General features: G+C 41.7%; 1 protein-coding gene across 10 annotated transcripts in view; it reads right to left on the reverse strand.

Moving 5' to 3' along the window:
- LOC307122574 (protein phosphatase 3 catalytic subunit alpha) overlaps nt 1–14,580 on the reverse strand; it is a 387,852-nt gene that overhangs the window by 102,238 nt on the left and 271,034 nt on the right. For 9 of the 10 annotated variants that reach the window (XR_013816062.1, XR_013816063.1, XM_079810631.1 and 6 more), the window contains 2 exons: nt 987–1,111; nt 686–797 (listed from right to left, as the gene is read on the reverse strand). Coding sequence is in view for 8 of the 10 variants with exons in the window: in XM_079810631.1 (XP_079666757.1) it covers nt 686–797; nt 987–1,111 (237 nt within the window). In the remaining 2 variants the exon portion in view is untranslated. Of the gene's footprint in view, nt 1–685; nt 880–986; nt 1,112–14,580 lie in introns of all 10 variants that reach the window. The other variant, XM_079810625.1, reaches the window with a different exon arrangement.

The following is a 14,580-nucleotide window of genomic DNA, read 5'->3' on the forward strand; positions in this document are numbered from 1 at the left end:
TGCTCTCCTGGGTGGTTGCCCATATCCAGATCAGATGGTGGACCTGTGCCTAGACACAACCAAAGCAACCCTGAAGTGTCTGCAGAGACTGTGTCAACTAGACTCTCCCCTGTGAAGGCCTCATCGACACAACATTCAGTGGCACTGATCCTCAACAAATCCCCTTCCAATCTAATCTGACTTCTGACCTGTAATGTTTTCCTGAATCATAATCATACACTGTTTGTTTGTTGGCCAGAGGAGAACTGGCACCCCAACTGAGCCTGGTTTCTCCAAAGGTTTTCTTCTCCATTCTGTCACCTGATGGAGTTTTGGTTCCTTGCCACGTTGCCTCTTTTGCCTTTGGCTTTTGGCTTGCTTAGTCGGGGACACTAAATATTCAACTATATTACTGATCCGCCCGCATTGACACTATATGAGAACTGAACTGAGCTGTATGATGACATTACTTTTTTCTTCAGAGCGGCTGTACAGCCGAATCAAATTCTGTTGCATTATTTTCCTTTTAACACGGTGAAGCTGCTTTGAAAGAATCTGCATTGTAAAAAGCGCTATATAAATAAAGGTGATTTGACTTGACCAGCTCCCATTAATTTTTTTGTTTACTTAAGTTTTATATCTGGCGAAATACAACAGGCAAAGTTTAGTGTGCTATGGTTAATGGTGATGTGGCATACATACTTACATTCCTGTTTAAAAGTGAAATACTCAGTTAAATGTCTACATTCGTGGTTCCCACGCAGCAAAAACAGTGTTTTAGGGTAAAGTATTTTTAAGGCCCATAGGTACAGCACACACTGTGGACACAAAAAAACAAAACATGAGTAAAACCAATTGATTAGATTTAATAGTAAACACACAACTGAAGCAGAATAAAATCTGAAAACAATTGGACATACAGTACATGAGTCAATGTTTTATAATCTATTAGAAATTGATACAACGTATGAAGTGTATTTATTTAGTATTCAGATAATTAAACTTACTTCAATACTGAAATATCCTCTGTCCACATAATCACCCAGAAAAAGGTATCGTGTGCTGGCTGGAGATCCTCCTACTTCAAAGAGCTTCATCAAGTCAAAGAACTGCCCATGAATGTCTCCACAAACTAGAAGAAACATACAAAAACAGTTATTCTCTGTACATTTCTATTATTATTAGCATTATTTAATCATTATCAGTTCTGTGCTGACAATTATGTACAAATTGTGAAGGGACTGTATGTTAGTCTATAACATTAGTTGACAAAACATGAATAAAACATTAGTTGATAAAACATAATACCAATTTGTGTACAATTCCACCAACACTTACAGGACTGTGAACATTACTACACATTTTTATCCCGTGTCAGGTTTTGAAATCCGTCCTTTTTCTGAACAACACTGCTGCAGGTTTTTGAAATAAAATGTGTCACCTGGCCTCCTGTTGTATGAATACATAATACAAAATACATATGTACTGTGTGGGCTGAAAGACAGCTTTGTGTAAAAACATGTGTGCTGGCCCCTGGTAATATATCCTGTAACATAGTTTTTGACATCCTAATAGAGCAGGTGGAGAGAGGAGAAAGGCTTGCTGGTGTAAGCTCTGGAAACAGGAAAAAGAAAGTTAAAATCCCTCCTGGGGACCTCGCTATGACCACTGCTGCTCTGCCCTAAAGCAAGGCAATAACACTTCATCATATCCAGCAGTGACTGTGTTTGTGTGCCCCTCGATTCAGACCCCTCTCACTGTAAACTCATGCTGGGGAAAAAACAGATCTGCTATGCACCTGTCCACAGCACTGAAAAGAGGATTTATTTTACAGTGTTTGTTTTTAAAATGTTTTATCTAAATATTTAAAAGTATAAAAACTAGAGATGCACCGATTGCAGTTTTCTTGGCAAATTCCTATTTCCAATTTTTTTAAGTGTGACCTGCTGATACAAATTTTTGCTGATTCAGATTTTCTTTCAAAGAACAATAATTAACAGCATATAGAAAAAAAAACCTTTCTGCGATGCAAAATTTTATTTTCATAAAAAACAAAGTAAAAAAGACTAATAAAATAAGAACAAATAAACAAATTTCAAACAAAAGCACACATAAATGCAATAGAATAAAGAGAGATATGAAACAAACACAAATTATTAATTTGTTTACAATAATAGGGCACTATGAAACGTTTTTTTTTAACACATTCTGTGTTGTGTATTTTCGTTTTTCTGGTAATGAAATTAAGACATAAAACATTAAATGTATTTTTAATCAAATTAAATTTAAATAAACCCTTCCATTTTTGCACAACGGGGGTTCCCTTTCAAGGGAACTCGAGCTGCGTCACCGCTTTGGGAACGCCTCTGCGTGATTGCGTCGTGAAGCACGTATGTCATCAGTCCAATAGAGAGACGGAACGTCATGGGCGGGTGACGTCATAGACCCGGAACTATAAAGCATACCGGCAAACACATGCCTTCAGCTTCTGTTGTCTTCAACAAGCTCGCTATGTAACATTGTCCTTGTCAGCTCTATGTTTGTGTCTGGGTTCAGACTTTTTTGTTTTCATATAACAAGTTTGCAACACATACTGACACATAAAAGAGAGACACTATGGCGAGTACGAACAGCAGTCCAGAAAGTGTGTTCCTCCCTGCTCTAGCAACATTATGAGTGGGGATACACACTTGATGTGCGTTGTTGTTTGTTTTGGTAGCAGCACGCTCAGTCGGCTCTCGAGGGGGCCAGTTGTGAGCATTGTGAGGCGTTGCCTCTAGGAATGTTGCTATCCCGCCGGGCGTTCTTCGAGGAGGGCGCCGCGGCTCGCGTTTCCCGTGGCATGAGCCGGGACTTGCTATAGTCCTGTAGGGATGTTGCTATCCCACGGGGCGCTCTTCAAGGAGGGCGCCGCGGCGTGAGCACCGCTGCTGTCGAGGCAGCGGCGGCGGCTTGTGTTGCGTGGCTTGCGTATGGTCCTGTCAGAGGGGTTAGAGACGAGTTCATCCCTTTCTCTGCCTTCATCTGGCAGGTCCGGTGCTTCCTCTCTGGGTTCGGGAGCTCACGCTGCGGTTTCTTCCATCCGGAGGGAGGCCGCGATGCTGCAGTTATCTAGCTCTAACAGTAAAATAGGAGGTTGATATCTGCGGTATCAATGCAGGTGGATGTGAAGACTCGCCACTTCAATCCCTTGCAAGAGAGGAGTTGGAGGTGGTGAATAAGCAGTTAAATATTATGGTATATATTCATTATATCTTATATGTATATATTTATAATCAGGGCGCGCCTCAGTTAAAGCAGGCTTATGAGCGCTTTCTTTGTGCCTACTATTCAGCCTCCATAGTGGGGCTTGCCGTTTCTCTCTAATCTCCACACCGAGGTGTCGAGATTATAGGAGCGGCCCATGTCTAAGTAAATTTCCAGCCCCCACATCTGTGTATAGAATAATATTACGGGTCTGATGAGACATGGTTATGGTTCGGTGCCGAGGGTGGAGGAGACGCTTGTGAGCCATCTCTCTCCCGATTCGGCATCGGCCATTAAGCCCCGACTTTGCCTACCAAGCCATTAAGAGCATCTTCTGCATTTATATTACTTAATTTACTGCATATACGGTTTGTAAACAGTCCTGGTGGGCAAAGCGTACTCGGCAGCGGGTCGGGCTGCCGCATGCCTGCTCACAGAAAAAAGTATGGCTTTGTGCATGCTAAGCTGACCAGCTGGACCAGCTGCTTTCGGTGCCCTCACAGGGTCATTCCACCAACCCCGCCCGAGTGCCGGGGCGTGGAGAGCCCTCGCGGGTCATCCGAGGATGGCTCGCGCCCTCCGAGGAGGAGGAAGGTGGCGCTGTCGAGTCAGTTGTTCCCTGCCGGTCAGCCGTTTCTGGGCGCTGCACTCGCGGTGCAGAGTACATCAGAGGCCAGACTCAAGAGGCTGGTACGCTTACTATATTTCTGTCAGATTGGGAGAATCTGCCAGATATATCTTAGTGGGTCCTACAGATTATAAATTTGTTGGCTCTGGTTATGTCTCGTGGCAAAGAAGGATGGAGGGCTGCGCCCTAATCTAGATCTGTGTGTTCTATATATTAGGATGCTTACACTCATACATCGTGTCTCAATCAGGTCCGAGGACTGGTTTGTCACGATAGATCTGCTTATATCATGTTTCTATCTTTCCACAGCACAGGAAGTACCTGAGGTTCGCTTTCAGGGGAGAAGCGCACCAATTTCGGGTGCTTCCCTTCGGTCTTGCACTTTCACCCCGCATGTTCACGAAGTGCGTGGACGCGGCGCTAGTCTCCTTGTGTATGCAGGGGATCTGCATTCTCAATTTTTCGGCGACTGGCACTGTCAGCTCGCCTGACGGTTCGACATTCAGATGTCGTTCTCACGCATTTTGGAGGTTAGGGCTGAGGCTCTCATCCAAGAAGAGCGTTCTTTCTCCAGTTCAGAGAATAACGTATTTAAAGGGGTGAAGCTGGACCAGCCGCTCACTATCAACAGTTCAGAGACTGTTGGGTCTGATGGCAGCAGTGTCCAGTGCTGTGGCCTGTTGTACATGAGACTGTTACAGTGGTGGCTCAAGACCAAGGGTTTTTCCTTGAGGGGAAACCTTTTCACATGATCAAGGCTATGCGGCCTAGCTCATAAGTTCTGGTCTCTTAACCGAGGTTGTTGAGACCATTCTACACTCTAGAGCTCCCTCCACGAGGAAACTGTATGCACTGAAGTGGAGACTCTTCACCTTATGGTGTAGAGATCGCTTGTGGGATCCAGTCAACTGCCCTGCGAGCGCAGTGCTGGAGTTCCTGCAGGAGAGGTTCTCCGCTGGGTTAGCTCCCTCCACATTAAAGGTGTACGTGGCGGCCTTAGCAGCTTACCACACTCCTTTGAGTGGTGTTTCTTTGGGGCAACACCCTGTGGTTACTCCTCCGTGGCACTTTGAGGTTGAGACCTGCAGTACGCACCAGGGTGCTGGCCTGGGACCTTTCTGTGGTCCTTCAAGGTCTTTCCGAGGCTCCCTTTGAGCCGCTCAAGGAAGTTTCTGAGAAGTTGTTCTCTGTTGCACCCTCGTGCTTGGAATTTGCTCCCGGTTGGCTAAGGCCTTCCTACTTTCTAGGCTGGTTCATGTTCCTAGGTTCCCACTAATCCAGTGAGACCCTTAGCACTGCAGGCCTCTTGTCCTCCGTTTCTGACGTCAGACCAGGAAGACTAACTGCTTTGCCCTGTTCATGGACTAGGTGCTTAATTACGCAGATCTGCCCTGTGGAAAATTTCAGAACAGCCGTTGTCTGTTACAGGCCTCCCTCGAGGAGGGGGTCCAGTCTCGAAGCAGAGGATGAGCAAGTGGGTAGTCGAGGCTATCTCACTTGCTTATGTGGCGGCTGGGCAGCCTTCTCCTTTAGCTGTCCGGGCCCACTCCGCCAGGAGTATGGCTGCCTCTTGGGCATTTTTGGCAGGGGTTCCCTACAGGATGTTTGTGATGCGGCAGGATGTTCCTCTCTGCTTAATTTCGTCAGGTTCTTCAAGCTCGACATCTGTGCTACTCCTGGGGCTCGGGTGCTCGCCCTGACTATGTCACAAGCGGGCATCCGGCTCCTATGGGGGCGTGGGTATAGTCTCGTTCCCAAAGCGGTGACGCAGCTCAAGTTCCCTTGAAAGGGAACGTCTCGTTTACGACTGTAACCTTAGTTCCCTGAATAGGGAACGAGACGCTGCGTCACCCTGCCATACTCCCCACATGCCCGCAAGCGCCTTGTTTCATCCTATTTCAGAAGCTGAAGGCGTGTGTTTGCCGGTATGCTTTATAGTTCCGGGTCTATGATGTCACCCGCCCATGACGTTCCGTCTCTCTATTGGACTGATTACATACGTGCTTCACGACGCAATCATGTAGAGGCGTTCCCAAAGCGGTGATGCAGCGTCTCGTTCCATATTCAGGGAACTAAGGTTACAGTCTTAACCGAGACGTTTTATTGTTACAATTAAAACATGGAAGAAAATTTGTGATTATTCCTTTAAAAATAAAGTTTTAATAATTATTGTATTGTTTTTATTAGTAGTAGTAGTAGTATTACATTAAGACATACATTATACTGTATAATAGTAATATAATAGTACATCGTACTATACAATAATTATATATTTCTGTCACAAGTTTTATGAAACGTTTATTTTGACGGGTTGCCGTGAAGATCTTGAAGTTTCTGTGTGTATATGATATATGACAATAGTTTTTCTCAAATCAAACAGTAAAATGCTCATGAAGTGACTCTCAGAGAGGCTTTGGAGATGACGTTAATCTGTTCATGTCATCATATACAACCCCAAATCAGAAAAAGTTGGGACAGTATGGAAAACGCAAAAAAAAAAAAAAGTGCTTTCGAAATTTACATTGACTTTCATTGCAGACAATATGAACACAAAATATTTCATGTTTTGTCTGGTCAACTTCATGTCATTTGTAAATATGCATCCTTTCCTGTCATTCAGACCTGCAACACATTTCAAAAAAAGTTGGGACAGTAAAGCATTTACCACTTTGTAATGTTGCCATTCCTTTTCACAACACTTAAAAGACTTTTAGGGACTGAAGACACCAAGTGATGAAGTGTTTCAGGTGTAATTTTTTCCCATTCTTCCTGCAAACAAGTCTTAAGGTGGGCAACAGTACGTGGTCTTCGTTGTCACATTTTGCACTTCAAAATGCGCCACACATTCTCTATTGGAGACAGGTCGGGACTGCAGGCAGGCCAGTCAATTACCCGTACCCTCTTCCTCCGCAGCCAGGACTTTGTAATGTGTGCAGAATGTGGTTTTGCATTGTCTTGTTGAAATATGCATGGACGTCCCTGGAAAAGATGTCTTCTTGAAGGCAGCATATTATGCTCCAAAATCTCTATGTACTTTTCAACATTAATGGTGCCTTCACAGAAGTGCAAGTTACCTTTGCCAAGGGCACTGACACAACCCCATACCATGACAGACCCTGGCTTTTGGATTTGTTGCTGGTAACAGTCTGGATGATCCTTTTCTTCTTTGGTCCGGAGCACACGGCGTCCATTCCTCCCAAAAAATACCTGAAATACTGATTCATCTGACCACAGTACACGTTTCCACTGTGTGATGGTCCATCCCAGATGCCTCCGAGCTCAGAGAAGTCGACGGCGCTTCTGGACACTGTTAACATAGGGCTTCCTTTTGGCACAATACAGTTTTAACTGGCATTTGTGGATGTAACTACGTATTGTGGTACTTGACAAAGGTTTGCCAAAGTAATACTGAGCCCATGTGGTGATATCGCTTATAGATGAATGACGATTCTTGATGCAGTGCCGCCTGAGGGATCGGAGATCACGGTTGTTCAGCTTAGGCTTGCGCCCTTGTCCTTTACGCACTGAAATTCCTCCAGATTCCTTGAATCTTTTAATTATGTTATGCACTGTTGAATGTGAAATATCCAAATCTCTTCCTATCTTTCTTTGAGGAACATTGTTTTTAAACATTTCAATAATTTTCTCACGTATTTGTTGGCAAACTGGCAATCCTCGGCCCATCTTTGCTCCTAAAGGATTAGACCTTTCTTGGATGCTGCTTGTGTACCAAATCATAATTACAATCACCTGTTGACATCACCTGTTTCAAATCACATCATTATTTAACCATTTTACCTCATTACTAGCCCTAAATTGCTCCTGTCCCAACTTTTTTTTAAATGTGTTGCAGGTCTGAATGACAGGAAAGGATGCATATTTACAAATTACATGAAGTTGACCAGACAAAACATGAAATATTTTGTGTTCATATTGTCTGCAATGAAATACAAGTCAAAGTAAATTTAGAAATCACTTCTTTTTTTTTATTTGCGTTTTCCATACTGTCCCAACTTTTTCTGATTTGGGGTTGTAACACTGCAAGCGTCATGCATGCTTCAGTGTGCGTGTGTGTGTGAGGTAAATGAAACCGCGTGTCTGTGCCATTCATTCACACAGAGACAAGCAGAACACGTAGGATTCATATTCAAATAGTCTTATTGTGGTTTAATATTCACAGACACAAGTCGTAAGATGTGATTTAAGTGTACTGACTTACTTCCGTGACATTCCTTATACAGTAAATTCCGTTTTTATGACTGGATTCTGCATGGGAAAATCATGGAGCCCTGGCTTATGTGCACTCCACTTATATAGATCAGTGGTGCACGCGCTTTTGTTGAGAGCTAGAAACCTGCGGGAATTAGTAAAATTATGCGCAATACAAGCACTATTTAACCGGAGCGAATGAGACGAATGATTGAGAGGACGTGGGTGTGTGTGTGTGTCACTTCGCCGACGGAGATAAGAACAAGAACGCGCCGCTTGCAACAAAAAACGGTTCATAACTGGTCACCATTCTGGGCCGAACATGCGGAAAATCGTCCGATTCCGATCCCTGGCCGATCGATCGATGCATCTCTAAAAAAAACATGTTAATATATACAAATATTAAACAATTCTTCTTCTTCTTCTTCTTCTTCTTCTTCTTCTTCTTCTTCTTCTTATTATTATTATTATTATTATTATTATTATTATTAACAACTGCCACATGGAGGATAAAACAAATACTGTATGAGGGAAGTAAGTAAATGAGGAGTAATGTATTTTCCTGTCAAATGGGCAAACAGATATAGATCAAAACAATAACAGTTTATGAGATATTTTATTAAAAGGCATGTCATCGCTAGCAATATAATACATGATAATGAAAAGTAAACATATAAAATGATGATATCATCTGGTTTCAAAATCAAATAGAGTATGACAATTTAAGGATGAACATTTAAGAATATTTGTCCGGTAGTGTTTAACATAGACCACATCCACTTTGCATAAAAATTCTCAGACTAATAAGCCACAAAAGTTTAACCCAAACCCATGCCAAGTTAACTAAAAGGAAATGGTTTATATTCTGAGATCAAAACAGCATAATTGAAAACGAGATACTTTTACTTGCAACTGGTGTTTAAGTCAATTTCCAGGGGCCTCATTTATCAATGGTGTGTACGCACAGATCTGTGCTGAGTGAGTGCGTAAGAACAGTTTTACGTGGGATTTACCAACTTGTACTTATACGTAGAAATGTGTGTAAATATAAGCATATAAGAAATCTCTGAGCATGCTTACTAGTGATAGAATAGCGACACTACACATAAAAAATTATGCAATTATTTCCTATATCCCATTTCCTTACAAAAATTCTCAACAAGCCGCAGTAAAAAGGGGCTTTTAAGCTATCGCCAGATTCCCAAACATTATTGGAGCCATAGACTGCACCTGCATCGCCAGAAAAGCACCATCAATGTCCATGGGCACAGGGATGTCCATGGGGTCCGTGGCCAAGCCGTGAACATTTTTCCTCAAACACTTTTCTATTTACATCATTAAATTTGTTGGTGCGTTTCCAGTGCACTGGCACTCAGGATTTACTGCTTCGGCTTATTGCTTTTAGAGGGAAAAGCTGCCCAACACTGCTGATCTAGGATCTGTAATCCACAGTAAGAAATTGTAATAATAGCATCTTATTAGCGATGATTTGGCAAAAGAGCCAGTGCGTTTCTGTATTTGTACTTGTCAAATGATCACATTTCCAACGTGTTTCCCCTTCGGTGAGTAATGTAGCCAATCACAGACAGGTTTATTGATTTCTAAAAACGCAATGGCTAATCACAGGTGTTGAAGTTAGAATCCACTCACCGCTCGAGGTGTTGTCCAGTTCTGCACACGCGCTAATCCTCTCTAATAAAGTGTAGACATGTAAATAAGATTCATTGTGCCGTCAGCTTCACTGATTAATATAACGGAACTTTGTGAGATCGCGTTCATTGAATGAGTGACAGCTTTTAGTGATTATAAAGGGAGCACTATTTGCGCGCTGTCTAGGCTATATTAAAAATATATTAATAGGCCAATAATATATTCAGAATTTGAATGAAACTTTTGTTTTCCATTCTTGACAAGCGGCCACATACACACTATAATACATAGACGGGGAATGTGACGTCGATGCATACCCTCTATACTGTATGGTTCATTGGAGGCGTCTCCAAATGCTAATGACCATGAACGTGAATGAGCATGGTACTTACGGACATGTGGGATTTATCAACAATGATTGCTTACTCATGTGCACAAGAACTGTGTACGCACGTTTGATAAATACGGATTTTCTTGTACTCAGGCACATTCTAAATTTCATTCGTAGGACAAAATATAGAACCTTTTCTACGCACTGTTGATAAATGAGGGCTGAGGTGTTTTTTTAAAGGGCTCCTATTATGCAAAATTAAATTTTACATGGCATTTGAACATAAATGTGTGTTGGCAGTGTGTGTACACAACCACCCTATAATGGTAAAAATCCACCCAGATTCCTGGCAAAGTGACGTCACATTTCACAGGCCCCGCCCATGAGAGTTGATGGACACTGCCGTATTGGTAAAGACCCCGCCCTCAGAGAGCTGTACAAACTACAAAGTCCGCCATGTTTATCTCCTTGCCAGAGCATTTAACAGCAGCATTCAAGTAAGAAATGTGTTCTTAATAAAGATACTAAAGTTAATTCAGTCAAGAGCAGTGAGTGATTTTCTGTTTATCTTTTGTTGTTTGATTCATATCAACAGCAGATATAGCAGTAGGTACTGTATTTTACACTGCTTTCACTTCAGTACACAGATCTAATATACACACAGGATTTCTGTACTTGCTGTGCACAGTGTGCACAGACTTAACCAACTGTTTTCATGGAAACTTTGTGTTTCTGACGTAATCTTGTGTGCATTTTACAGTTTATTCGCAATGACACATGAAAGAGAACTTGTTTAATTTAATAGCCTACTCACGGATGTACCGACATCCAGCTCTCTGTGTGCATGGGTCAGGTGTGTGTGCTCAAGTTGAGAGCATAGACTGTAAGATTGAGAGTGATATGGCTTTAAAACGCATGCAGATGACAATATTTCATGATCATGAAGAACTGCAATGTCGCGTGAGAGTGTCCGCGATAGAGATGATAATCAAAGCCAAACAGATATATCATATTTAGTGATGGGGAGTCGTCTCCAAAAGAGTCAATTCCTCGACTATGAATAGCCCCAGAGTCGAGGTTGACTCCAGCACAGGAATCGACTCTCGGTGTTGACTCTGTTGCTGTGTCCGAAATCGCTCACTTGTTTACTGATTCTCTAATCCCTATATAGTGCATGGAAGTTGAGTGCACTATATAAGCAAGGAGAGAACGAAATGAAGCGAAGAATTCGGACTCTGACGTAGGCTATTTAGAGAGCTGTCACAGAAACTTTGTCACACAAATATATCCTACATGTAGCTTACTTTAGAAATAGATAACAGTCACAGCGACTTTAGTTTGTAATTATATATAGGCATCCTCTGTGCTAGCTTTAGTTTAATTGATGGTATATTAATGCAATAAATATAGATTTGGTTTTCCATGGTTAACCTTGTGTTCATAGTAATTAACCCATTTAATCCCACTGGTCACAATAGTGACCGTAAAAAAATGTTTCATTTCTAAGGCTATAAAAATGTTACTGAATGATCTATCAATGCATTTCCAGCAGATATTGAAATTATAAAGGGTCTCAATGAAATATGTGCAGTGTTGCATGTTTACTGTAAATTGTCACATGACCAGAGCTGTTTACTTCCTGTTTGCGTCAAGAGAAGAGGATGGCAGCAAGAAAGCTCCCAAAGAAAAGATTAGTAAAGTATGTTAACATAAGGATGGAACATAGATTTTTGGTACACATCATGTTTAAGGTGTCTAGTATTGATATATGCATTTGCAATTACTCAACTTTGTTTAATGTGGTCATAGAACTCACAAACATGTCACCGGCAACAATAGTGACCGGTGGGATAACCCATTGTATCTACATGCTAATACACATAGGCTAACTGTTCTACCTTACTTTCTGCTGCCATCTAACTTTCTACCTAATTTTACACAGACACACACACAGAAACACACACACACACACACACACACACACGCGCACACGGACCCAAGGAAGACTAGCTATTTAGCTAATTCTGCTAGCTAATTCTGCTGCCACCTAACTTCCTACCTACTGCAACTGTCCACACACGCACACACACATACACACACACACACACACACACAAAGACTAGCTAGCTAACTAATTCTACTTAACTTTCCACACACACACACACGCAATTACAGGTAGGCTCACACACGCACACCACACACACACATGCACACACACACACACGCAATTACAGGTAGGTACACACACGCACAACACACACACATGCGCACACACACACACACACACACACACACACACACACACACACACACACACACACACACACACACACACACACACACACACACACACACACACACGGACCCCAGGAAGACTAGCTAGCTAACACGATGCACCGGTTCCAGAGATGTCGCCATTGTGAGAAAGGCACTACCTATGCATGTGAGAAATGTAAAGTACCACTGCACATTGAGTGCTTCAAGCTGTACCATGGAGTGTAGAAAAGGAAAAGAGAAAGACAGGAGAATGCAGTCGGACATAGAGTTCACAAGCATGCACACACATGCAATGGTTTTTATACAGTACATACCGTATATTCTATCCCCCTACACTGCCCCTGCCCCTAAACCTACCCATCACACACACACACACACACACTGCCCCTGCCCCTAAACCTACCCATCACACACACACACACATGTTGGGTTTTCATGTTTTATGGGGACTTTCCATAGGCGCAATGGTTTTTATACCGTACATACTGTATATTCTACCCCCCTACACTGCCCCTGCCCCTAAACCTACCCATCACACACACGCACACTGCTCCTAAACCTGCCCATCACAGGAGACATTCTGCATTTTTACATTTCCAAAAAACATCACTTAGTCTGATTTATAAGATGTTTTCCTCATGGGGACATAAAAATGTCCCCACAAGGACGAGGATTTCGGATATTGCCATCTTTGTGGGGACATTTTGTCCCCATAACGTAGGGATTACCAGTCCACACACACACACACACACACACACACACAGAGAGAGAGACAGAAACGCACTCACAAACACACTGCACAGGTCAAATAGACCTATATTCAGTCTGTCCAATGGTTGATACAACACAGTATCCCACCGGTCACAATTGTGACCGATCATAAAACACACTTTTTCACACACTTTTCCATGAAAATTTCTAAAAATTATGATTGATAGTTTCAAAGGGATACTAATGACCCATGATTTGGATATTTTTGTGTCTGGGAAAAATTTGGGATTAAATGGGTTAAACTAACCATAAATCATAAAAACGTAAAGAATAACCACATCAATAAGAGTACATTATTGTATGTATTTTAGTATTTAGTATCTTTAACTTACCTTTTAAGACAATGATCATGCGCTTTTAGCGCCATCACTCAACAACAGTTGTTTTTAGTGACTTTTTCCTCTGTAAAATTAGGTATCGGCAACAGCTAGGTAGCAACGTTGATAGCCACACATCAAGTCGTCACTGAATTGGTGCAACAAAAGTGTGTTATTTTAATAAGGGGATTTTAAGGCTTCTTGTTGTGAAACAGAGTGCACTGTGAAGCTGCTTTGAAACAATCTGCAATGTAAAAATCGCTATATAAATAAAGTTGACTTGACTTGACTTGTTGTGGGAAAATAAATTTAGTGTGTAAGTGTGTCTTATTTCTGACACTTTTTTGATGTAAAGTAAATGAAGTCGATTCTATAGACTCCTACAGTGGGAGTCGGGAATCGGAGTCTAATCCAAAAAACCTGGAATCGAACACCCCTAATCATATTTCAGTTTTCACTCGCGTATTCACTGGTGTTCACAAGCTCTGGGGTGGGGAGCACATGCTCATTTGCATTTAAAGGAGACACACAAAACAGCTAATTTTTCTCAAACCCAAAAATTGTCATTTTTGAAAATGGTATATTAAATGATCTGTTAGGAACTTTGATCTGAAACTTCACAGACACACTCTGGGGACACCTGAGACTTACATTACATCTTGTAAATAGGGGCATAACAGGTGCCCTTTAAGATAATATTCAGTCTGATGTGTTGGTATTCTTTATTGGCAATCATTTATGCTTATAAAATTACATGTGTGAAATCAGCCTCAAGACAGTAGCATGCAACAGCAGCACATCACTGTGACTGATGTAACATACTATCATGGAGAGACACTGAGATATAATTTCTCCATGGTAACAGAGCAGAACGCTGGCTTCTGTTACTGTGTCAATTAGGAATGCAAATGTTATTTAGAAAACTGTCTTTCCCGGTCATACAACCAATCAGTATTTTCACTCTTCTTTTCAAAATGACCATATCAAATTACTAGATCTCAGTCTCCAGATACAGGATTCATCAACACCATGTTCTCTGATTACTGTCAATTTAACAGCTATATTAGTCATTCCTTCTTTATTTCTTATTCATAGGAATCTAATGAATTCTATAAAGAGTTTTTCTCAATTATGCCTAATGTAATTTGCTTGAGCATGTAAATTCATGACTC

The sequence above is a fragment of the Gobio gobio genome, assembly GCF_949357685.1.
Source record: "Gobio gobio genome assembly, chromosome: 2".
In the NCBI taxonomy this organism is placed as follows: domain Eukaryota; kingdom Metazoa; phylum Chordata; class Actinopteri; order Cypriniformes; family Gobionidae; genus Gobio; species Gobio gobio.